Source organism: Raphanus sativus, chromosome 5, assembly GCF_000801105.2.
Source record: "Raphanus sativus cultivar WK10039 chromosome 5, ASM80110v3, whole genome shotgun sequence".
NCBI lineage: Eukaryota > Viridiplantae > Streptophyta > Magnoliopsida > Brassicales > Brassicaceae > Raphanus > Raphanus sativus.
The window spans coordinates 30,999,879-31,025,370 of record NC_079515.1 but is presented as its reverse complement, the minus strand read 5'-3'; the positions used below and the strand labels follow the sequence as shown (position 1 = coordinate 31,025,370).

Genomic DNA, 25,492 nt, shown 5'->3' with positions numbered 1-25,492 from the left:
ATGACCTTTTTAATAAAGCAAAGGCCCAAGTTGTGTGAACTTAATTTCCAAGTGGTTCTTAGATGGTGGAGAAGGTTGGAATTTGGAAACGTAACCAATTATGGGTGTATCATTTAATAAGAAAAATACATTAGAAGGAATCGACCTGAAAACTATGGGTGCAAATATGATCATTTATACCAATTTAGCTACCAAATTCTATTGGTTTTAAATTTTATAATTTGCACGTGCACTATTAGTTGCCAAGTGCCAACCATGGCAGAAAAATGATCAATTATTGTGTAAAGTGGGAAGATTCCATGCACGTAGGATAACTAGAAATAACATAATCGCCGAGACACGAGGACGTCTCTGCAGTGTTAGTTGTTTATGTATAGTGATGGCTTCTATATTTGTGTTTTTGCTTGCCTTTTGTTGCAGCAAAGCTGTTAGATAGTATGGCTTTGTTATCATTTTTGTAAACAATTCCTCCTCTAATGGAGACTAGTTATCTATAAAATCTTGTTTGACCAAAAAAGAAACATAAGATAGATTTAATCTAATTATTCATACGACATCTGCTAATGAATTGTGTCAATGATGCCTGCCAACAAAATCTGCAAAAGAAGAAAAAATAAATGTTAATAAATAGTTAAAATTATTTTTAAAAAAATACATGAGATAGTTTTTTAAATAACATTTTATTAGAGTTCATCTGAAATCTGTTTAAAATTTATAGCTCAGTGGATTTCAACTGAAATTTGTTATATCAGATTATTTTCAGATATGAAAAATCTGAATAATCTTGTAAACTTTACAATAACTTCATATCTGATAGAAAACTTCAAAATGTGTAAATTATAAGCTATCGGTGCACACAAAAAGTAAATTTTAAGCTGAATAATAGAAAAACTAATTAATTTTGAATTCATAATTTCATTGGATCTAAACAGAAATACAAATGTAAAATTTAAGAATCTAATATTATCTGTTTGGGTGAGGAAAATAAAATTCATAGAAGATGATACTTTCAAAATAAAATATAACTAAATCTTGACTTGTGCATCCTTGCGGATATTAGTTCTTATGGTTTTATACATTGATAGTTGCTATTCATGCTTCTTGATCAATAGAACAAAATTTTTGATCTATTCTTCTTGTTTTATTGTTTTACTTCATGTTTTGTAGTATGATGAATAATTTTCTATTATTTTATAAATTAGTTTTTAAAACTTAATTACAAGTTGATTTTAAGAGTTTTAAACAACGCATAAGTGATAATGAAAGTTTTCAAACATTTAAATGATTTTTAGTAATAAAAACTTTCAACTAAAGATCAGATGGATCGTAAAACAAAATTCAACTAATAAATTTAACAAAAAAAAACTCTCAACCCTAATTCCAGTAAATTGTACTACCCTCCGTTACGATATTATAGATGGAAGATGACAAAAAAATTAACATTCTTTCATCGAAATTTTAGTTGAGTGGTTGTATTACTAAAAAGCCAAAATAGAATGCTCATATATCATGTTTAATGTAATATTTTGCTATTCTAATTAACTGTATAAATACTTTTATTTTGCATGTGTTTCTATTTCAAAATCATATGTGTTTTTAGAATCTAATTGATAATACTAAATCAATAAATATTGTTTAATACATAAATATTGTCGTTACATATCAAAGCTTTATTTCAGGTAAATATAATAGTATAGAACAACTTTATTTCATAAATATTGTAAAATATAATATAGCATATTGCTATACATAAATAAAATAGTAATTTCAATAGATTAATCAGGGGGAAAGTGTTAACTTACCAGAAAGACCATCTCACGCAACACGTTATAAATGAGAGTCGTCATTTATGTCACTACCTGATGCTTCTTACTATTATCTTTCAATTTTGATTTACAAAACATTCTTATAATAAAATATTTTATATTCTAATTAACTAAATTATACTATTTTACATGTTTTCTTTTTCTTTTTACTGATTGTTAACGTTAAAGTGTAAATTAGACATGTTAATTCACACATCAATAAAAGCTATAAGCTGTATATTTGCACGATTTTAGGGATTCACGTTACGTTTGACACACGGTCACGCATGAAGAGAAAGAATCTCTAAAGTTTTGTGACAAATTCTGTTACAAAAAAAAAAAGTTTTGTGACAAATTGCTACATCTCCCTAGCCGATCTTACATAAACATTTTATTAAATTTTCTTATATAATGGGTGTGCTTCTAATTCATCTATATTCTAGTAATAGAGAAAAGTAGTAATTTATAACATTAGAAATTTATCCTATGTATATTGTATCTAGTTATATTAGTTGTACATTCATACATGCAAATAAAAGCACATAAATTTTAGAAATATAATCTTCCACTACATGCCAAGAAGTTATTGAAATAGTTTGTTCAATTGTTATTATTAGGATAGTTTTAGTTAGTAAGACTATAAAATTCACATGAGTTTAACAATAATCAAACTTTTTTTTTCAAGTTTGGTCAAAAGATAACCGAAAATCACCTTATAGCATAAAATATTACGATATGCCAACCCCACATAATGGTAAATTAATTAGGGGACTATATATGTAATTAAAACTAGAAAATTTCAGTAAGTTATCAAAATATTATCTTTACTATTCGTTTCATCGTTAGATACCCGAATTGAATTTCTCGACCCTAAAATATAATTAGTTTGATATATATTTGTTTTCCAATTCTCTTTTCTTTTTAAGTAAAAAAAAACCACTAATATGTTGACACATGAATAAAATAGTTTCTTAGAAGGTCTCATAGTTTCGTCTTTTAGATCTCGTATCTCAATTTTTTTTAACACTACTCTTTTTGTATTTGGTTATATTATGAGAACTATGAACTCCACTACTTCTCTTATGTTGTTGTAGACCCATAGATAGAATCTAGCCATATAATCCTTAAAAGGGGGCTTGCCTAAACTGAGACTGACAAGCATTAGTAATTAGGTTTTTATATCCTAAACCAAAACCCAAAAACAGTTACTTTGGTATGGGTTTTGTTTTGTTTTTTTTGCACGTCAACATGTACAATTTGGTATGTATTAGCGTGTAAATTATTGTTATATGTCTGTAACATCTTTATTTTTCCTTTTTGTACAACTACAAAAACAATAATGCTTTTTAAAATACTTTCCAGAATTATTCGAAATATTATTGTTCACACAAACATTTCACCTTTTTCCATCTCTCCCACACTAACCCCATTCCTCTCTTTAGCCATAACCCTCTATATAATACGTGAGTTCCCGAAATGTTAAGTTCGTGCCATCAGCTTTTATATTAAGAGAAACCACTTACAAATCTAAGTGCGAACTCTCTTCTTGTTCCTCCTTCTATAAACCTAAACAGTTTATTTAAACAAAACAAGAAAAGCATGCCTCTCTTCGACACTCACAACACATGGGCCTTTGTCTTTGGTTTGATGGGTATGATACTGACGCTTGTGAGATTTCGTATAGATATATCAACGAGTGTAGTTAGAGATGTAATTCAATCTATTAATACCATATGTTTTGTTTATTCTTTTATAATCTCCAGGGAATGTCATCTCCTTCGCTGTGTTCCTCTCTCCTGTGTAAGTAGTAATTGTTATTTATATTTAGTGCATGTTAATATTAGAGACAAAAATCTTTCACATCAGTAGTTTGAATGAATCACAAGTAATATATAAAATCCAATTGGTTTTAGATTAGAATCTCGTATATTTTAACAGTTAATATATATGTCTACTTATATCAATATATATATATATATATTCGGTATAATAATATATTTTTTTTTGCTGAAATTTGGTCGGTATAATAATATTAAGATGCTATGAAATGGTTGCAGGCCAACGTTCTATAGGGTTTGGAAGAAGAAGACAACAGAAGGGTTTCAGTCTCTTCCTTACGTTGTGGCTCTCTTCAGCGCGACACTTTGGCTTTACTACGCAACGCAAAAGAAAGATGTTTTCCTCCTTGTCACCATCAACTCTTTTGGATGCTTCATAGAAACTATTTACATATCTATCTTCCTTGCATACGCACCCAAGAAAGCCCGGGTACATAAACACCTTCAAATTCATACATTAATATATATGTAGATAGTTGTTCAAAAAAAAAAAAAAATATATATATATATGTAAATCAAATCAATCCGCTAACTAAAACACTTCTTAATGGACGCAGATGTTGACAGTGAAGTTGCTTCTTCTGATGAACTTTGGAGGATTCTGTCTGATTCTTCTTCTATGCCAATTCTTAGCAAAAGGAACCACACGTGCCAAGATCATCGGAGGAATCTGTGTCGGATTTTCCGTCTGTGTTTTCGCTGCTCCTCTAAGCATAATCGTAAGCACTTCGAAAAAGCTAATTAATAAGTATATATATAAAGAAACGGCTAATTAATATTTAGTTTCAATAGTTAACATATTTTATGATTTAAATCACAGAGGACAGTAATAAAGACAAGAAGTGTAGAGTACATGCCCTTTAGCTTATCCTTAACCCTCACAATCAGTGCTGTGGTATGGCTCCTTTATGGTCTTGCTCTCAAGGACATCTATGTTGCTGTAAGCCATTTCTTCTCTGTCTATCTCTGCCTCTCTTTCTATATTTATGATTACATACACATACATATATACAAGTATATGATATTGCACGCAGATATGTTTATGTAGATCCATATATGTACTGTAAGACACACGTAAGCACATGCTCAATTTCGAAACCGACACCATAATCAATATAATTTGATTTGAAATTTTTGGTTATAGTTAATATACATTAATATGTTTTTACATTATTATTATGCCTTTCACCATGTCATAATCATATTTTTTTGGGTGTAGTATCATAATCATAATTGTATCATTATGATAAAGTATACTTAATGAAAGTGGGTGCTTTTGTTTCTTGTGTACCTGAGACTTTGAGGTTCTAATCATAGATTCATAGATAAAAGAGATAAAAGCAAAACCCTTTTGTTTGGTATTATATTGTCCTTTACGATTAGAAATTATAAAACATATTATAAAGAGACTCGCTTTATGTTCCAATGAAACATTAAAGAATTTAGCTTTTGCAAAAGAAGTTCAATATATATTAGAGTTCTTTATCTTTCTTGTTCCATAGAAATTATATTTTGTACGTAACTTCTATTGGTGCCGCACAAGTTTGCTATAAACTTTACACCAAAAAAAAATTTGCTGTAAGCTTTTCTTTTGTCATAGTTTTTTTTACGTACTATATTCATAAGCTAGAAAGCGGAAAATGGAGTGTATTGAATAATTATCATGCTATTGCCACTAAACAAACTTCTTTTGTTTGCAGTTCCCTAATGTGCTTGGTTTTGCTCTCGGTGCACTCCAAATGATACTCTACGTGGTCTACAAATACTGTAAAACGCCGCCGCATCTAGGAGATAAAGAAGTGGAAGCCGCTAAGTTGCCTGAGGTGAGCCTCGATATCCTAAAGCTAGGCACAGTGTCGTCCCCTGAGGTTCGTCAAGCGAACAAGTGTACTTGCGGAAATGATCAGAGGCCTGAGGTTGAAGATGGACAAAACACTAAAAACGGCGAACAGTTCTCTTCCGCATCAGCTACATGAAAGTAAACGACATTGCTTTTACCCCAACAAGGCAACCACCATGTGTACCCGTTAGCTGTCGTATTTTTTCTGAGTTTTTATCCAAGTGTGCTAAGTAGAGAATTAGTTTTCCTGAATAATATATATGCATTTTCGGATGTTACATATGTTTTTCTAAAATTAAGTTCTCCACTTCTTTATAAATTTTCTATAGTTACCTATTAAGGATATGTATATTTCCTACTTTCACATTTAACAAAAACTATCAAATTTATCTACCATGATTTTCTTCTATTTGTTATTACTTCATTATACGTTGGCTGATTGTTTCAAGTTTATATCAATATATTATTCAAACTCTACGTACATCTGGAAGAATTGACATAAACCAATTATTTGACAATATCTTAAGAGCATCCACAATGGTGGATTCCATTGTGGAATCTTTAGCCATATTTTATTAATTTTTTTCTTTTTTGTTTTTTGTTTAAATAGTTAAGGATTTATTGCAAAAAAATTGTCTACAATGGTGTACTCCAATTTGGAGTCCTTAAAATAAAATAAAAAATTTTAAAAAAGAAAATTGAAATCCTTTTTTTGGTTGATGTTTCTTGCTGTCCAAGATACCCAAATCAAACCAGAAACACCGAGCATATGAGTCGCAAAAGCTTACCTTCACACAGAGAACTCAAGTTCAGTATACAAAAAACACACACACCAAGAGTTTAAAAATATTAACAAGTAGCATCTAAATCAGTAATGTTCACAACCAATCACATTTTATAACCAAAGATTGCAACTTTGGATACCGAAGAGATATATCAGGTGTATATGAGAGTATATGTGATGATGCATTGTAGCAAACATACCTTAGATTCTTCTTCTCTTGATCAGAATTAATAGCCATTTTCGAATCAGTTTCCTTGGCCACTCGAATTGTGGTTCCTCCAATCTGAGCAGTTACAGATCTTTGTAAGATATATGAGATTACCTGGAAAAGAATGCAACTCAGTTGCTTAGAGCCTACCTGTGATGCAACTCTGTTCCAAGCTTGTCTGCTTCTTGTGATAGAATTGATAAATGTCTTATCTTTACGTTTTTCACCCGGTTTTGAGTTTTCGACTACTACTGCCACTGAAACCAATTGTAATCTCATTAGAAAATAGAAACCAATCCTAGACATCTAAATTCAATTAAAATCCAATTAAAGTTACCATCTTGCAATAAAACAAAGTTCTAGAACGGACTTCATCTTCGATCTACGATAAAAAGGTACTTGCTTAGGAACAGAGTCGCCGGAGGGAGGATGTCCGTTGTTGCTGGCGGCTGAGCAGGAGAGTGTAGAGCGACCATGTAAGAGAAGGCGAGTGGTGGGTTTGAGGTGAGATGAAGGGAATAGGAGTAAGGATCTGGAAGTTGATAGAGGAGGAGCAGGAGGAGCAGGAGAGAAGCTCGTCGTCGTCGTCGTCACTAGCTGAAGCTCGTCGTCGTCATCATCTTCCTTGTCAATACTTTGCTTCCGATTCGAAACCTATGGGCCACCGTAGTATCAATTTCTACGGAGAAAGACAGAATAAAGAGAGAGATTCTAATTTGTCTAGGTTTATGTGCTAAGGATCAAGTCCTAAAAATATTTATCCAAGGATCAATCCTTACAATACTTAAACTAAATAATATTATTATATTCTAATTTGTCTAGGTTTATGTGCTAAGGACTCCCAAAATCCACAGTTGCAGGTGGTCTAACCTAATACATTTCGAATATATACTCTAATAAAATTACTATTGTGACTAACGTGAAGACTAAACATGGAATTATGAATAGTTCTAAAAAAGAGATGAAAATAAAATTCAGAAAAATATACAAGGTTCCTATCTGATATTTAGTGATTGTAAATAATAGAATCCTATTTGTTCCGTTAGTTTAGACAAGTATATATAGTCTTCATCACTATTGAACTCAAAGAATATAATTCACAGTACTCTATTAGTTTAATAAAAGTTAACATAAAAGTTTCTTTCCATTGTCTTCTTCATTTAACACTCTTCATCACTATTGAACTCAAAGAATATTGGAATATTTCATGTTCATAATTAATATTCACTATATGGTATTAGAACAATACAGTATTTGCGACTATGCTGCAATTTCAAAAAATAGTCGCAAATTAGTGTGCAGAATATAGCGACTAATTTAGGACTTCATCCTTTTAGTCACAAAAGTATCTCTCATTAGCAACCAATTTGTCTTAATTGTTCTGTGTTTAATGTGATAACTTATTTATGACTACCAGTATTTAATTATTATTTTTTGGAAATCTTAATTTCAAATTATAAATGCTACAACAATAATATAAAAGCAGATATTTAAATACATAATAGCCGAACTTAAAATATTTTATAGCCAAAAGAATCATAGTTTTGAAAATATGAAACAAATTAAAACCTAACTTTGTCCAAACATTAGGAATGTTATATATATATTGGGTGATCAATTTTAGGTGAACGTTAAGTCTGGTCTGATGAGGTGTCTGGTGAAGTAGCTTGTGTAGTTTCTGGAGGTTGATTATCCATAAACGATGCAAGTGACGGATTTTGATTCTTCATAAAATCGATGGCCATCTCCATGCTTGACATGCGATATTTAATAGCATGTTGTTCATCATGACGAGCATTCTCTGCTTCATGTTCGACAATCTTCCGGTTAGCGCGCAGTTTCAAGTTAGGCCTTCATCTCTAAGATTTTTTTTTTGAGCAAACCATCTCTAAGATTGTTGTGTCAGAGTTTCCGTAACTCTCTTTTTCTTTCCCTTTCTCGAGAGTTTCTACGAGACTTCCAAATCCAAAGAGGTTTCTCTTTTTATCTGTTTCAGTAGAATAAACGAAGAAACAAAAAAAGTATCATCAATTGCAAACATAAATAAATTATCTAAGGCTATGGTTAAACATCAAATTCAGACATTATACATAGACTAATTACTAATTAGAAAACACACATGATTTATATATCAAAGAAGCTACTTTCATGAAAATATAACTGATATTAATGCTTATAATTTCTTAGTTTATTCCATTTTATTTGTAATGTAAACAAAATGAAAATATATTTCTAAATTATATTAACGTTTTGTTGGTTAACAAATACGAAAATTAAACTTAGATATAGTTATTCTGATTATTTGGGTGTAGTGCAAATTATTTATAGAAGTTTAATTATATCTAAATTTAAATTATATTAACATTTTGTTGGTTAACAATTACGAAAATTAAATTTAGATATAATTATTATAATATAATATTAACGGATCCTTTAGAACTTTGGACTACATATAAAAAGACGGTCATCTCTGGTTTAAATCTATGTTCATATTATTGGATGTAGTTTCCACCTTTATAAAGTGGATTATGAACTTTCATAGATTCATGAACTCCATTGCGTCATATATTCTTAAATCATTCCTAAACTAAATATTTTAGAATTGAAGAAAATAAACTATTTTTTTTTTTTTACGTCAAAGTTTAATTTTATTAATTAAAAGAGTTTACATAATCAAAATACAAAAGGTTATACAACCAAAGAGGAGGATACAATCTTGATGAATAAAAGATTTCATTCCTATCTAAAAACCTAGCCAAACTATTTGCAGGTTCATTATTATCTCGCTTTGTGAAACTAAAGGTACAATCTTTGAATTTCCTACTCCAGAAATGAATATCATTGATCAAATTATCAATAAGAATATTTGTTTGTTTGCCAGTGAGAATGTTAACAAGTTGTTGACTATCTCCTTCAAACATAACGTAAGAGATTCCCAATGACCAGATATGTTGCATTGATGCTAGTAGAGATTTTCCTTCTGCCTCAAGAGCTGAAGTTGACTTTCCAGTACTGGCTGAACCCCAAAAAAGTGTTACTCCTTGATGATCACGAAGTACCCATCTTGCTTTTCCTTGCTGTGTCTCCTTGTCCCATCCTGCATCAAAGTTTGTTTTAACCTTTCCTAAAGGTGGTCGTTTCCATTTCGAGTTTGAGTTTTCCTGCTGAGTTTGCTGAGTAGTTGGATTTGTCAGTGCTGATTTTGCCTGTAGCCACGAGATCACATCTCCATGTGCCCATTGTATTTGTAACTCTGGGTTAAGTGGTTGTTTTTTAAAAATAAAGTTACATCTCGACTTCCATATTCTCCACATAATCCAAAAGGGCAAGAGTTGGTGATACTCAGACAAACCAGTCAAGTCATGAAAGGACAGTAGAGAGAGTATTTCTTCTTCACCATGGTCTTCTGATGAGGGTGGTGGTTGCCAAGGGGATTGTGACAATCTCCAAATCATCATCGAATGAGGGCAGGAGAAAAAAGTATGTCCTATTGTTTCAGGTGCAACACCACATCGTTGGCATGTATCATCCATAAAAACTCCTTTAGTATTTAATCTAGTTGCTGTACCAATTGCGCGAGACAGGATTCGCCATAAAAAATGTTTTAGTTTGGGCACCAAGTTAAGCTGCCAAATCTTGTGTTTAAGAGATGGGTCACCATATGACTGTCTTTGTGCGTCAGTGTTCTGATCTGTGAAAGACATCCAATAACCTGTTTTAACTGTGTATTCACCAGAATTAGAGTAATGCCAAATCACTCGATCATTCCTAATGGCCAGCGGTAAATAGATAGAGATGATTCGTTTCACTTCGGTTTCTTCAAAAAGTTGATAAAGTAATTCCTCATTCCATTGTTGTAGAATCCCTGTTTTGATTATAAGGTCGTTGACAGTTAGACCTTCATCATAGATGGTATTTGCTTTTGGTATTGCCGGTCGGGGTGGATCTGAGATAATCCAATTGTCAGTATAGACTGATATATTTTCACCGGTACCAATAATATGTCTTATTCCTTTTTTCAGAAGTTGCAAGCCAGTCACAATGGAGCTCCATCCATATGACTGATTTACTCGTTGTGTGGCATGTAAAATGGTAGTGTCTTTGAAGTAGCGGGCTTTTAGTAGTCTAGAAAGAAGGCATTCTGGGTTTCTCAAAATGCGCCATCCTTGCTTGGCAAGTAAGGCATCATTAAAAATAGGGAGATCTTTGAAACCAAGACCACCATCTTTCTTTGAAGCCTGAAGTTTATCCCATGCTATCCAAGAAATTCCTTTGTTTTTTTCATTCTTTTCCCACCAGAAACGACGTAAGATAGAAGTGATTTCATTTGTGACATGCTGAGGAAGCTTAAAGCAAGACATTGGAAAAACTGGCATCGAAATTCCTACTGATTTAATCAAAATTTCTTTGCCAGCAAAGGAGAGATATTTACAGCTCCAGGTTGATGTTCTTTGGCGTACAGAGTTGATAACATTGTCGAACATATCTGATTTCTTTCTTCCAAACTGTTCAGGTAACCCAAGGTATTTACCACCACCTCCTGGGTTTGTAATTTGCAAAAGATTTTTCAAAGACTCCTGAGTTGATTCTGGTATTCTCGATCCAAAAGTGATGGCTGACTTATTTTTATTTATCTTTTGTCCTGATAGAGTTTCATATAACTGGAAAATCTTTTGGAGAGTACGGCAGTTTCTACTATTAGCTTTGCAAAAAAACAGAGAGTCATCTGCAAATAATAGGTGTGTAACTGACGGAACACCATTTCCAATTCTAATACCTCTTATACTTCCCGCGACTTCATTTGATCTGATTAGGTGACTAAGAACATCTGCACATAAGATGTAGAGATAAGGTGATAGGGGATCGCCTTGCCGCAAACCTCTCTGTGGTTTAATCACTCCTTGTGGGTATCCATTAATTAAAACTGAGTATTCAACTGTAGTGACTGTCTCCATGATCAAAGTTGTCCAATGTCTATCAAATCCAAAGGCTAGAAGTGTGTTTTCCAAGAACTTCCATTCTAGACGATCATAGGCTTTAGTGATATCAGTTTTAATAGCCATGTAAGTCTGTGAAACCCTTTTCCTTGATTTTAAGGCATGCATTAGTTCATGCGCAATAAGCACATTATCATGAATGACACGTCCCGGTATGAATGCAGCTTGTGAATCAGAAACGATGTCTTTGAGATAGAGCTTAAGTCTGTTAACCAATATTTTTGAAATGATTTTATACAACACATTGCATAAACCAATTGGACGGTAATCTGAAAAGGTAATTGGTTTCTCCACTTTTGGAATCAAACAAATATTTGTTTTATTTATTTCTGCACTCATTCGTGATGTACGAAAGAAGTTTGTTACTTCTTTAATGACATCATTGCCAATGATATCCCAACATGACTGATAGAACCTGGCTGTTAGACCATCAGGCCCAGGAGCACGGTCAGCTCCAATACTGAAAATAGCAGTTTTAATTTCTGTTGGAGTAACTACACTGAGAAACCATGCATTCATTTCTTGAGTAACCGTAGGGATGATATTTTGAAAGATAGATTGGTCTTCATTACAGTCTTGACTTTGATAAATTTGTTGGAAGAAACTTTCAGCCTGTCGTCCCACTTCAGAGTCACCTTTGTAGACGTTACCTTCTTCATCCTGAATCAAGGGGATTCTGTTTCTGGAGTATCTTGCGCGAGTACATGCTTGGTAGAACTGTGTGTTCTTGTCCCCGAGAACTAGCCATTTATTTCTACTCTTGAGAAACCAATATGTCTCTTCTTCTCTATAGGCGACCGCCAATTCCTCTTGTATTCTTTTTATATCTTCACTGTCCGAAAGTGCCAAAGACAACGTATGCTCTAGTTCTGTTTCCAGCGTTTGTATTTTTTGTGATGAGTTTAGCTTTGATTTTTGTTTACAAATGGACATTTGTTTTCTGCACTCCCGTATTCTATCAGATATTAAAGGATCACCACACACGTTCCTGTTGTTCCAACCCTTTCGCACATATGTTTTAAAATCCTTAACTTGTAAAAGACGTCGATCAAAACGAAAACATTTCTTGACTATGTTTTCAGAGTATGCTACAGAAACAGTCACCGGCCTGTGATCCGAACCATAAAGGCCTAGAAACTCGGCTTGTGAAGCAGGAAAAGTCTCAAGCCAAGTAGTATTAGCTATTACTCTGTCAAGGCAGCATTTGACTGTGTGTTTATATCGCTTTCCCACCCAACTAAATCTGTTTCCCTTACTCTGTATATCTTGGAAAGCGCAAGTTGAAAATAGGTTTCTAAAGTCATAGAAACTACTCTCTTCTCGTATTTTTCCACCTTCTTTTTCTTCATTACTTAATATTTCATTGAAATCCCCTAGAAGTAACCAAGGCTCAGTTCTTGTGATACTAATCTCTTTAATAGTATTCCATAGTTCATGTCTGTATTGATGATTTGGATGTCCATACACACACGAGCAATAAAAGGCCATTCCATTATAATTAAGAGATACATCAATCATCCTTACATCTTGTGAAATCTTAACAACATCAACATCTTTTTTCCATAATAAGGCTAATCCTCCACTCCTACCGATAGGAGGTACACTACAAACATAATCAAACTTCAAATACACACATAGATCCCTAATAATATCGCACTTATTCATAGTTTCTTGTAGAAATAACATATCTGGCCTAATAGTAGTACATAGCTTAGTAAGTCTTTTTTCAGTAGGAGACCCCACAGGACCGAGGCCTCTAATATTCCATGTGATGATCTTCATGGATCCAACCCTGGAGGTACCGGGCCCTCCGCGCCTCTGTCCATAGCGTAACAAGGAGACCAAGACCCCTGAGATTCCTTATCATAAGCATAATTGTTAACGGGACTCAGGTCCGTCCCATTAGCAATCACATAAGAGTTAGGATAAACAAACTCTCTGTCATAGCGTGTCCTCTTGTTATTGCGTGGTGATTCTTCCTGGCGAGTGTACTCAGCAAAGGTCTTCATGAAGTCAGTTGAAGTGAATTTCCCTTTCGCCATTTTTGATTGTAAGTAGCGCACCGTTTCAATGGCAAGGTCATGATCGTCTCTGTTTTGACCCTGGTTTGCATTTGAAGTATCCTTGGGGAAATCTGGAGACATTGGTTCCAGTCCCGTGTAGAGATCAGCAGTTTGAGGAGGGAGAGATACATCACCTACATGTGCATCACCATTATCCATCATAGGGGATGGTGGTTCATCATTATCATCATTGTCATCGTTGTCTTGCTCTGGTGGTGGGGAGTTGTTTGCATCATCATCGAAATGAAGTGGACACTCCTTCGCCTCATGTGTCAACATAAGAATTTATTATATTGTTTAATTTAGTAGTTTGTGCTTTTGTCTGCTATTCTGGAAATAAAAATTAATTAGGATCATTATATTGCTATGAAACTATTATTAGTGCTAAGCATTATTTGGGTGTAGTCCTAATTCTTTATAGAAGTTAATTGGTTTGATGAACTTTGCTCCATGTCCTAGTTAACACAGGTTTGAATTCCATAGCAGAGATTAAGAAGTGATCATGTAACTATCTATCTGTCATTAGACATGAAAAAATAGATAGAAAGAAATTTTAAAATTCTTACAAACATCCCAATTAAATCAAATCCACAAAATATCCAATCATTCAGTTGTAAATAATAAGTTAGAAACTGAACAGCTACACGAGCTGAAGGAAGAACCTAAAACAACATGAGCCTAACTGATTACAAATACAACATAGTACAAACAAATCCCATTTTGTAAATCAACCCTATGATTACACACATGAGGATTAAGTTAAACCCTGTCACCTTTTTCTCTTAATTTTCATATGGGATATGCAGAAATGAGAAGAAAGACAACTAATCCTTTCATTTTTTTTTCTCAACCTTCATCCTCTGTGTTTTCCTCTCTTTCATCATCAACACTCATTTCGTCAATGGCATCAGTGATGATATCCTTCACCTCTGATTTTCTATGCATAAGATCAACTCCAAAATGGCTCCCTAATATTGTTATGACAATCAGCGAAAAAAACATTTTAGTGTAAAAAAATATTCTCTGCAAATTCGAAAGAAGATAACATTTATGAAAATTGAGAAATGTGAAACATACCAAGCTTCCGCAGAATATCAGATAAAGTTGCCTGTTTTGATACAAAGATATCTCATAAGTTTTAAGACTTTGGTAAACAGTTTGTATATAATCTGTTAAAGTCCTACCGTATTGAAATCCACTTCTTTCAGAATTTTGGCAACCACTACGTGCATTTCTTTTCTGGTGGGTTCTCTTTTATTAGTACCTTTCTTACTAGCTTTTCCTGAACACCCACACAATTAGTGATAAAAAAAAGATTCAATGAACTATCACAATGCAATTTAGCAGAGCTGAGAAATAGTTTCAAACCTTGATCTTTGGACACCTTTGCCTGTGGTTTACTTGTCTGTTTCTTGCCTTTCTCTTTAGAGGAATCGTCTTTATCAACCTTTTGCTTCTTGCTTGAAGATGAAGTTGATTTATCAACTTTTTTAGAGGACTTTCCACCAGATTTTGCAGACCCTTTAAGAGATTTCTCCTCTTCAGCTGCTGGTTTCTCCTTCTTACTTCTTCTTGACAAGTTTTTCTTATTGGTTGACCTCTTCTCCTCAGCTTTATCTTTCTCATCTTCAGTTTCAGTATCTTCGCTTTTCTCCGGAGCTGCATCATCTTCTCCATGAGAGTCATTAGATGGCTGGTCTTGCTTCTTTCCAGATTCCTTTGTCTGCCTTCTCCTCTGTAATATCAAACAGACACATTTATGCAAAACCATTCAAAGGCTTGATATTTCATGAAAATCTCAGAACCTTTCCTTCCAGTAATCTATACATTGATAAAAATCTGAAACCTCATCACACAAAGAGCTAAATGTGGAAAACTGAACAAAAACAAAATAGGAGTACCAACCAATAAAAATACCAATGAACCAGTGTTTTAGACATCTCTTTTGCTGACACCCTTGAAAACTACTGTGCAATTTGCTACCAATCCTAACCATTTTCAGTATGGGAGCTTTACGTACAGCTTAATAAACTATGACATGAACATCAGATTACAATACGTTGATGCAATTTGGAACCGTTCACAAAGGTGAATTGCACAGCTTCACGGGTAAAGTTTCATGAGACGAAGCTACTCGTATTATAAAGACCACAAAGTTCAATTAACAACCAACTAGTATTACCAGCCGGGAGCTAAGAAATAGATAATCAGACTAACAATTACAAATTATAAAGACGAAAAAGGTTAACGATAACAAACCTTGGCTGGGACATCTGACGATTCCCCAGAAGTCACGTCTTTGGCTGTGCTCTTCTTCCGTTTTTTAGTTTCCTATATTATGTATTCAAAACAAAGCGAAAACAATTTTCTCAAGCTTCTAAGTTGATAACAGTAATCAGATTCAGCTGCCAAAAGTTAGAGTACCTTTTCAGGATCAGCAAGTACAACATCCCTTGTTGCCTTGGGACATACCAAAAAATCAAGCACGCTTACGACTAGTTCTTCCTGAAGGTATGTATTATTTAGCAAACATTTCATCAAGACATAAAATAGATATATAGATCGACCAAAAGTTTCTGATCACTAACCTTTTTCACATTACTTTTGTTAATGGGTATGTCAAGCACATCACAGAAATCAATTAACTTGTCTTTAACACACTTGTCAATCTTCTCCTTTGTTTTTGCTCTTTGCTTCTCCTCCTGAAAGAACATTGTAAAACAAACACACAGCTCTCTCAAAACAAAGGCCGAATGTGTCCCTGGAACTAAACATCTACTAACTAGATGATGTATTTTTTTTTTGTTACCTCTTGCTCCGACCAGACAAACCCCGAAAATTGACCAATGTTTTTTTTCAGCGTCTGAACCTGCACAGTTCCATTTCCACACAAACCTTGAGTAAATCAATCATGCACTCGAGAAAACACTGTAAATTACTAGACAGCACTGAAGAGTTCAAAGCTATAAATGAGACACCTTTCCTTTCTTGGCGTAAAGAATAGTGTGAAGCAAGAAAAGGTTGTCGTCAGGTTTCCTCTTGGATAGTTTATAAGCCACTGAAAAAAACAGTTACAGAGCTCTCAGACAGCAGAGTAAGACAGAAGAAAAGAAAACATGTCTGAAATCCAAACACATTAAAGAAAAAGAACAGGACAGTTATGTAAGAGACCGCCAAACTGTAGCCTAAAAAAAGCAACAATGGTTGTAAATAAATAAAATTCAGATACCATTTGGAATCTCCTTAAGCTGTGTTCCACGACCCTGAAACAATCAAGGAAACAGTCAACACCCCAATATCCTCATAAATACTCAAAAACACAAAGAAGAAAGATTCAAACTTTGTACCTGCTGAACAGAGACGGGCTTGCTCCTCGAACGAGAGGGAGTAAGCAAAATGTGAGGCTCTACTTTCTTTATTATCCTCTTAGGCCTCTCAGTAACGGGCGTCCCTGTGACAGCCTCCTCCTCCTCCTCGCTGTCTCCGTCTTCATCACTTGCAGGAGCATCTTCTTTGTTCTCCGTCTCCTTAGCAGCAACAACAACACCATCTTCCGCTTCCACCGCTTCGGGTATCTTCTCCTCTTTGGTTTCGGTCGTCATGTGAGAGACTGACTGCTTACACGGTGGAAATCGATCGAGGCAGGTGAAGAGAATCGAATTAATGTGTGGGTCAATAAACCCTAAAATTTCAGAGCTTTTTTGGGGGAGAAGTTCGAGGAAACCCTAATTGGTGATTTCAAAAAATTTGGTGCCAAAAAAGAAATAGAACACGGTGGCTTTCACAGCTCGCGGCGAAGCTAAGCTAATAAGCTAAGAAAGATATTATTCATTAGTATGTTCTTTTTTTCTTGTCTGAAATTAGTTTTATTAACCACGTAAAGTTTTCAAACAATTTTCATTGAGCCGGATAAACCGAAAAATAAAGCCTGCAAATTTTAAGACAAAGCCCAGTAATTGATCAACCAAAAAAAAAAGACAAAGCCTTTAACAATTAAGAAATGTCTTTAAAAACTCTTTTATGAAATGAAAATTACATAAACAATTCATTTTTAAAACTGGATAACTATGATATTACAAATAAATTATAAAAATATTATAGACGATTTTATAACCGACAATTATATTTATCTTACAAAGATTCACGCATCGTTTGAATCACCCCTATCAAATCTATGTTTGACGATATTCTTTACGTTATACTACAAATTTCTTGCGAATCTTTTTTCTATTAATTTATATAATTTCGTTTGTATTGGAATTCGAAATTCAGACTTCATAACATAAAAATATTAATGAACTCTTAATTAAATCACCGGACCAAGAGAACTTTCACTAAAAGATACTCCCTCCGTTTTTCAAAGAAGGACTTTCTGGATTTTATTTTTGTTCCACAAAGATAGATTTTCTATTTATTTAATGTACTTTTGTATACTTTTAAGAAACATTAATTGTAAATATTTGAATTGATTAAATTTTATTGGTAGATAGTTGTTGGAAAGTGTGTAAAAAAGATAAATACTCCATCCGTTTCTTAAAGAGGGTCGTTGTGACATTTTTCACACAGATTAAGAAAGTTGTTGAAATATATATAAGTTGTAATTAATTATACCTCTTTGACCAATAGTATTTTAGATAAATAAAATTATTTATAAAATTAATGCAGTTTGCAATTAATTTTCAGCTGAAAGTTAGTATAATTTATATTGGAATTGTAAAATGACACTCTTTATGTAACAAGAAAATGAACTCAGAATGATACTTATTATGAAACAGAGGGAATAATAAATTAAATTGTAAATATTTAATGTATTCTTAATAAACATGAAAACTTCAGAAAATCATACTTTCAAGAACAGAGGGAGTATATTTTAGCAACAAAATAATTCTTCATGTTTAGATATTTTCGTGGCTTTTGAGTTTTTGAGAATAGATAATTTCAAAACATCATTTACACAATCCCTTAAGAAATTGGCTAATTCTGATATCAACACTGCTTTACGTGTCTCTCGATCCAAACAAGCACTCATAATTTATGCTAAAACATATTTCAAGTTTATGTTTTAGCACAGATGATGAGTGTATGTTTAGATCAAAACTCCAAAACAATTTGACGTTGGAATTGGCCGTTTTCTCACAAAAATCCTTTATATATCTTCATAAGCTGCCAGACCAAACAATCAAAATGTCAAACAGAACCGACGACTCAAAATTTCAGTTTGAGAGTTGGAATTTGTTTCGGAAACGGAGAACTTGGAAACTCGAGAATCCAAATTAAACAAATCAAATAAGTTAAAAGAAAATATAAAAAAGGAAACGGAACCAAAGGTGCTCCGTAAATTAAGATGATTTACTTTACTTGACTAGTCAGCAATTAAACGCCTAGTTTGAATTGTGTGGCAAATAGATCTTCCGTGTAACAATAATACAACACATCACATCACATGTCTCAACCAAACCAAGCTCCAATAGAATTACAGACACACACACACACACCATTTCTCAATATAAACCCAAAACGAACACTATCCTCTCAATCTTATCATCCCCAACCAACCAACCAACCATGGACTCCGAGATCGCCGCCGACTACTCTCCACTGCTCAAAATCTACAAGAGTGGCCGCATCGAGCGCCTCATGGGAGAAACCGCCGTCCCACCCTCTCTAACCCCACAAAACGGCGTCATCTCAAAGGACGTCGTCTCTTCACCCGAACACAACCTCTCCGTCCGCCTCTACCTCCCGGAGAAAGCCCCCGGCGGTGATGAGAAACTCCCTCTCCTCGTCTACTTCCACGGAGGAGGTTTCATCATCGAAACAGCCTTCTCGCCGACTTACCACAATTTTCTCACGGCGGCCGTCTCTGCTTCCGGCTGCATAGCGGTGTCGGTGGATTACCGGCGTGCGCCGGAGCATCCCCTCCCGATCTCTTTCGACGACTCGTGGACGTCTCTCAAATGGGTGTTCACACACATCTCCGGCTCTGGACCGGAGAGCTGGCTAAACGAACACGCAGACTTCGGCAGAGTGTTCCTCGCCGGAGACAGCGCCGGCGCGACGATCGCTCATCACATGACGATGAGAGCTGCCAAAGAGAAGCTCAGCCCCGAGTTAAGCGACTCGGGAATCTCCGGCGGGATCGTCTTGGTTCATCCTTACTTCTGGTCCAAGGCACCGGTGGACGACAAGGAGACGAAGGACGCTGCGGTGAGGGCCAAGATCGAGGGGATATGGATGATGGCTAGCCCCAACAACAAAGACGGAGTGGATGATCCGTGGCTCAACGTGGTTCAGTCGGAGTCGGTGGATATCTCCGGGTTGGGTTGCGGGAAGGTTTTGGTGTTGGTGGCTGAGAAAGATGCGCTTGCGAGGCAAGGTTGGGGTTACAAGGCGAAGCTCGAGAAGAGCGGTTGGAAAGGGAAAGTGGAGTTGGTTGAGAGTGAAGGAGAAGAGCATGTGTTTCATCTGACGAGACCTGATTGTGAGAGAGCTGTTGAAGCCATGAAGAAGTTCGCAGGTTTTATTAAGGGAGAGATGTGAGAGATTATGATATACGTAATGGAATAATTATATCTGTCTATCAGTCTCGGTAATGGAATAATATATAAATTCAAGAAAACAAATGGGAAACTATTATTTTGGTTGAAAAGAAAGAAAAAATAAAATAAAAAGAAAGTAAACTCTTTCTGAATAAAAGAACAGCGCCGTCGTTGAAGAGTTAGCTCCGGTCGCCGTCTCGACGGAACCGGAGGCGTTCCCCTCATCTCTTTATCCTTGTTTTCTCTTTGCTCTCTTCTTCCTCTGCTCTCCTTGGTCGATATGCAAGTCACTCTGTGCTTGTCGAGGCTTCAACCAGAGGCCTTTTGCGGCTGATGGTGACGAAGTACGGCTTTCTATGGCGTGACGGCGAGACTCACAGCGGGACAGTGGAGATGGGAGTCGGCTTCTAGGGTTGAAACTTTTGTAAAGATCTGATTTTCCTTTTCTAGATCTCCAACGGTAGTTTCGTGATGACGGCGCGTGGCGTGGTGAGACTGTTCCTTCACCTCAGATCTACCCCTATCTATGGCGGTGAGACTGTAGGAGATGATTTATATTAGACGGTGGAAAGAGGTCTGTTTGTTGGTTCCCGGATTCGACGTACGGTTTAGATCGGCGACGGTAGAGTAGTCAACTAGAGAAGAGGCTCTTGCCGGTGCTGCGTGGTGGAGACGTGTTTCCCAGCGCCGGTGTCTGTCCCGTGGTTGCTCCGGTAACATATACTCGGCTCTCTTGGTAGCTGCGACTTGGTGTGCCTTGCTTCGTTTCCAAAGTCGAGACCCGCCCTTTCGATCCGGACGGTGATGTTCGGTGCCTGTCTTACAGTATGGACGGTTTGATGGTGTACCTTGGCTTTGGTGTACTTATTCGATCCTCTTGCTGTGTCTTGTTATCGGAATTTAGATAGTAGTTTTGCGGTATGCTTGGCGTATTGTGGCCTCAGTCTCTTGCGTAGTGTTTGACAGTTTCAGATGCATTTTTCTCCTCTTTTTGTGGCGGTAGCAGTGATCTCTCGTCGGTTTGGTGGTCAATGGCTGTATTTGTATTGGGGTTCGATCGTCGAGGCTTGTTTGTGTGAAGGTTTATGGTGGGCTTCTATCTAGGTGTGAAGTGGACGTCAAAGAGTGCGTTCAATCCTTATCCAAAAGTTCCGAGGATCGTGAAGCGATCTATCTTGTCGGGTTATGAAGCCTTGTTTCTTGTTTTCGAGTGTGGGATGGTATCGTTTGGCAGGCCATAGGCGGCAACGATAAATCCGGGTTGAGAAGGTGCATCGGTGTCTTCGGGTTCTACAAGTGGATTGTATCGTTTGGCGTGCCGAGAGTGCAGCAACGATGTATCCAGATCATTGATACCTGCTACTTGGGAAGTCTTTTGCATTGGTTTGTCGTGTTCTTTTGTGCGGTTTTTTTTAGTTTATTGAATCCTAGTGTGTGGTTTAGTTTCCTTGTCTTGTTAAAGTTATGTTCAAAAGGTGCTCCGGTGTGGGTTTCAGCTGCCTGTTCTTTGGGTTCTTTGTACGAAAGGTGCCCCGGTGTGGGTTTCAGCTGCATGTTCTTTGGGTTCTTTGTCTCTGGGGATTTTTATCCGCCAGCTTTATGTATGAAACAATCGCAGTTTGTTTATGAATGAATTTCAATTTGGGAAAAAAAAAAAAACTATTATTTTGGTTCAGTTCTCTAGTCAGCCGTGGTTCAGTTCTTTTATGTATTTTCTTGTGAGGAGCTGAGCATTCTCTAGTTAGGAGATGGCTGATATTGGTGTGGAGTGTCCACATGTAAGAGTAATAAGTCTTGGTTGGCATTTTCCATTTGCAATATGTTGTGTTTGTGTAGCCTTCAGTTGTGTGTTGCTGATGAAGCCTTGGACCTCTCACACAGAAGAAACGGGAAAGTGGGTTCAGTGAAACATATGAAGCCACTGGTTTGTATCTATAGATGAAAATGTTAAACAACATGTAGCTCCAAAGTTTAGAAAATGACAGTACAATATCGATCAGTGTATAGTTTACTTGCACGCAACGCAACTTACGACATCAATAGGAATCATCCGGACTTGCAAAACCTGACCTTACTAGAAAACAATGAACATGTATAATATTACAAAGAGAAAAGCTCTTGATTTGTTTTTCAATATTTTTATTTCTTTGAACCTTTTTATTCGTTTTTCTGGATCTGTTAACTAAGTATCACTATTTTATTTTACTCTTTACGAGCCCATCTTGAAGTCTTGCAAAGGCAAATTACTGAGATGAATTTACTAGGAAATACAGCAGGATCCCCATGCATGAACCCATAATCATCTCAGAGATCTAAGCAGTAAGTAAAGCAGGGCGTACATAAGCCCTGAGTCAAAAACTTATTTCCAGAGAAAAAAAGCCCGAGTCCTCAACATTAAACAAAAAGTTGAAATCTGACAGAAGTGCTCTCTACATTTCTAAAGTTCATGACACTGCCTCCAATTAAAAGTTTTTCTATCTGTTAAATCTATAATATAATGAGGGAGTATCACTCCTCTTTATGTGACACCTGTCCTTTTTTAAAATGGGCTTTGTGTTTGTATGGGCTTAATCATGTGTTTTGATTTGTGTTGGTTTGTGTTGATTTGGCCCATAGATTAGAGGTTCTCGATATTTTTTTTCAGATCACACGCGATCCCTATTCATCTTGCTCTTCCTCTTTCTCTTCCGTTCTTCTGCATTTATGGTGGGCGTTAACGCACGATTGGGCATTTCTTCTATCACCGAAACGATTCGGCCTTCCGTAACGATTCTTGAATCCTCCTTTATAAAGAGCACTCGAGGTGAGCTATCAACCCTTTCTCTCTACATTCCTTGAAACATCGCTTACATCATTTTTAAACTCTTGCAAAAATGACTTCACCAGCTGCCTTAGCCGCCGTCACTACCGTCGCCCCTGTCTCCGCCGTCACCGCCGCCTCTGCAGATGCCGCCATCTCCGTCACCGCCAACGTCTCCGTCGCCGCCACCGTTCCCTACACCATCTTTATCCCCAAGTCTATGCTGGTGCAAGTGGTGCAGTTGCAGTTTTGAAAGCAAATGAGTAAGTTTGAGCTAAATAAACATTTTCAATTTTGTTATATGCTACTTTATTTTGCATACTATCAGTCTGAATGTTTTGTATCAATTTAACAAAATTCAGGGATGCGTTTGAGGAGCAAATGGAAAGACTACCGTCAGCAACACATTATTTTTGGGAACTTCCTCCTGAACTAAAATTCCCCTTATGCAAAGAAAATATGAGAGATGCTGCTTTGACAAGCAAATGCTGTTTCCAACAAGCAAATGCTGTTTCCAAAGCTTCTGTGACAATTGTAGGTTCTCTTGTGAGTTGTGAATACAACTGATGCCTTTCCTGGTATGCAAAATCTGTTCTTTTTTAATCATCACAGATCCATGCCTCAATATATATATAGTTCCTCAACAAACCTTGAGATCCATATCTCCTAATTAAATCATTCCTAATGGTAATGGATGGTCTTTTGTTTCTTGCACCATTTGCAGGAGGAAGCTTACCAAGTCCGGCACTTCTGTTGAACCAATGTGTTTCTTCCAAAGTGACAAGAGTCATCAGGTCTAAACTGTTATTCCCAAATCCATTTTCAAAGTGACAAGATAATATAAATACCTGCTAATAATTCATGTCCTTCTGATCCAGGTGACACGGAAAGGACAGTGCCACTTTTGTGGTCTTCCACAGAGATATGGCAAAACTCATCAAGACAGATACATCAAGTCTAGCTCTTGAGTAGGTACGTTTTCCTTTCACAATTCCACTTAAATTTTGTATGTAATTTTTTCCTCTTACTCTAAAGCCCCACAAACCCCAGCCTAATTCAGATGAGTAGCGTGTGACTCCCTACAAAATTTCTGATATATATGATAGGATAACCTCTTATTTGGCACTCATTCAGAGATAACCTATGTATTCACAGTTTTTTTATATTGCTGATATATATTAAAACACATGTCCTACTGTATCTTAGAGTAGCAGCAGCAACCCACCTCCAGTCGTGCACATTGAATCTGGACAAGCAACAGAACCTGCCAGCAACAAGGGTGTGCACCAAAGATTTCATTGGGAGTTGCTGAAGCAAGTCTGCCAGGTTCTGCAGCGGACGAGAACAAACGCAAATGCCCGTTGAGTGATTCTCCTAAGGCCATCTAACCGTCAACCCCGCTTAGCTTTCGTTTCATTCCAATTGTCTATTTCCACATGTTTTCTCTACTTTGAACTTTGGTTATCTCTTTGATTTGCTGTAAATGGTTTCTTACTGGTGTAAGAGTTAATAAAGATAGTATTCACACGTCTTCGCTTAATTACTGGTATCCCCAACTTTATATATCAGTAAAGTTTAACGTCAACAATACATAAATGTCAGTCATATAATTTTTTAATACTTTCTGAGTTAAAAATGAAGCTTACAGCTTAAATTAAAAACACATGTAAAATAAAGACATTTAAACGTTTTTCTATTTTAAAATTTATAACAGATGCAATTTCAATTAATAATTCTGCAATGAACTTTAAAATAACTTTCTGGACACCCAAAAGAATACCAAAACAATAAATCAACTGTAACACATTTAAAATCACTAACAAAAAATTAAACAAATTCAGAGACACAACAAACATATAGAAAATGAAAAATATTACAGGATAACCCTAAAAATATTATTTTGAGTCTTTATGAATCAAAATGAAAAAAAATATTTTATTAAAAAGATAAATATACATTTATAGTTTATTAAAAAGATAAATATACATTTATAGTTTAGAGTTAACTAATCTAAAAGGCTAAACATTAGAGTTTAGGGTTAAGGTGGAATTTTGGGATTACGATTTAAAATTTTATAAAATAAAAATAAAATTTAAAATGAAAAATATTTTTTTAATAGTTTCAAATAACATTTTTGAATTTGAAAAAGCTGAAAAAATCAGAAAAATAAAATTTCATAACAAATTCGAATTTGAAAACATATAACTCTAAACTATAAAAAAATCTATTTTGTTTTAGTTTTTATTTATATTTATATATCTTAGGAATACAAATCTTTTAGCTATTAAATGTAATATTTTAGTCATTTTCTTCCTAATGAACTCTTTTTGTGACAAAATTTTGAAAAAATTATTTAGGAGAATTATCCCTAAAAATAACAATTCATAAACTTACTCCAACGTTACTAATCAGTTCTAACCAAACAAAACGACTAACTGTTCACAAAGAAAAAACCCACGGAACACATAATATACAATTCTATCCACACCTACTAGCACAGTTTTAATAGCGACTACACAAACTACATCAACTAATAGACAACTTACGATAAAGAAAAAAGGTCAATAATCCCTAGCGGATATGCTTTGAGAACTATACCAATGTAACCAATATTTCGA

General features: G+C 35.3%; 3 protein-coding genes and 1 long non-coding RNA gene across 4 annotated transcripts; 3 read left to right on the top strand and 1 right to left on the bottom strand.

The window, feature by feature from the left end:
* The first annotated feature begins 3,285 nt into the window (after positions 1–3,285).
* On the top strand, positions 3,286–5,877 carry LOC108863500 (bidirectional sugar transporter SWEET11). The gene is made up of 6 exons (XM_018637946.2): positions 3,286–3,456; positions 3,569–3,605; positions 3,863–4,073; positions 4,201–4,362; positions 4,464–4,583; positions 5,344–5,877. The coding sequence occupies exons 1-6, from the start codon at positions 3,405–3,407 to the stop codon at positions 5,617–5,619; spliced, it is 858 nt and encodes a 285-aa protein (XP_018493448.1). The 5' UTR covers positions 3,286–3,404; the 3' UTR covers positions 5,620–5,877.
* An 8,201-nt stretch (positions 5,878–14,078) lies between these two features.
* Positions 14,079–17,355, bottom strand: LOC108856509 (DEK domain-containing chromatin-associated protein 1). Its single transcript, XM_018630327.2, has 11 exons — positions 16,883–17,355; positions 16,765–16,798; positions 16,514–16,593; positions 16,345–16,404; positions 16,124–16,237; positions 15,960–16,040; positions 15,795–15,866; positions 14,904–15,270; positions 14,720–14,817; positions 14,613–14,643; positions 14,079–14,503 (listed from the first exon to the last, which is right to left on the bottom strand). Exons 1-11 carry the CDS (start codon positions 17,135–17,137, stop codon positions 14,382–14,384), a joined length of 1,314 nt encoding a protein of 437 aa, XP_018485829.2. The 5' UTR covers positions 17,138–17,355; the 3' UTR covers positions 14,079–14,381.
* A 1,674-nt stretch (positions 17,356–19,029) lies between these two features.
* Positions 19,030–21,700, top strand: LOC108805339 (probable carboxylesterase 12). The gene has a single exon (XM_018577355.2). It carries the CDS (start codon positions 19,101–19,103, stop codon positions 20,073–20,075), a length of 975 nt encoding a protein of 324 aa, XP_018432857.2. The 5' UTR covers positions 19,030–19,100; the 3' UTR covers positions 20,076–21,700.
* Positions 21,701–22,664: 964 nt separating this feature from the next.
* Positions 22,665–24,405, top strand: LOC130512328 (uncharacterized). Its single transcript, XR_008945834.1, has 6 exons — positions 22,665–22,877; positions 22,961–23,137; positions 23,237–23,452; positions 23,599–23,668; positions 23,753–23,846; positions 24,081–24,405. It is a non-coding gene; the product is annotated as an uncharacterized LOC130512328 (long non-coding RNA).
* The last annotated feature ends 1,087 nt before the right edge of the window (positions 24,406–25,492 follow it).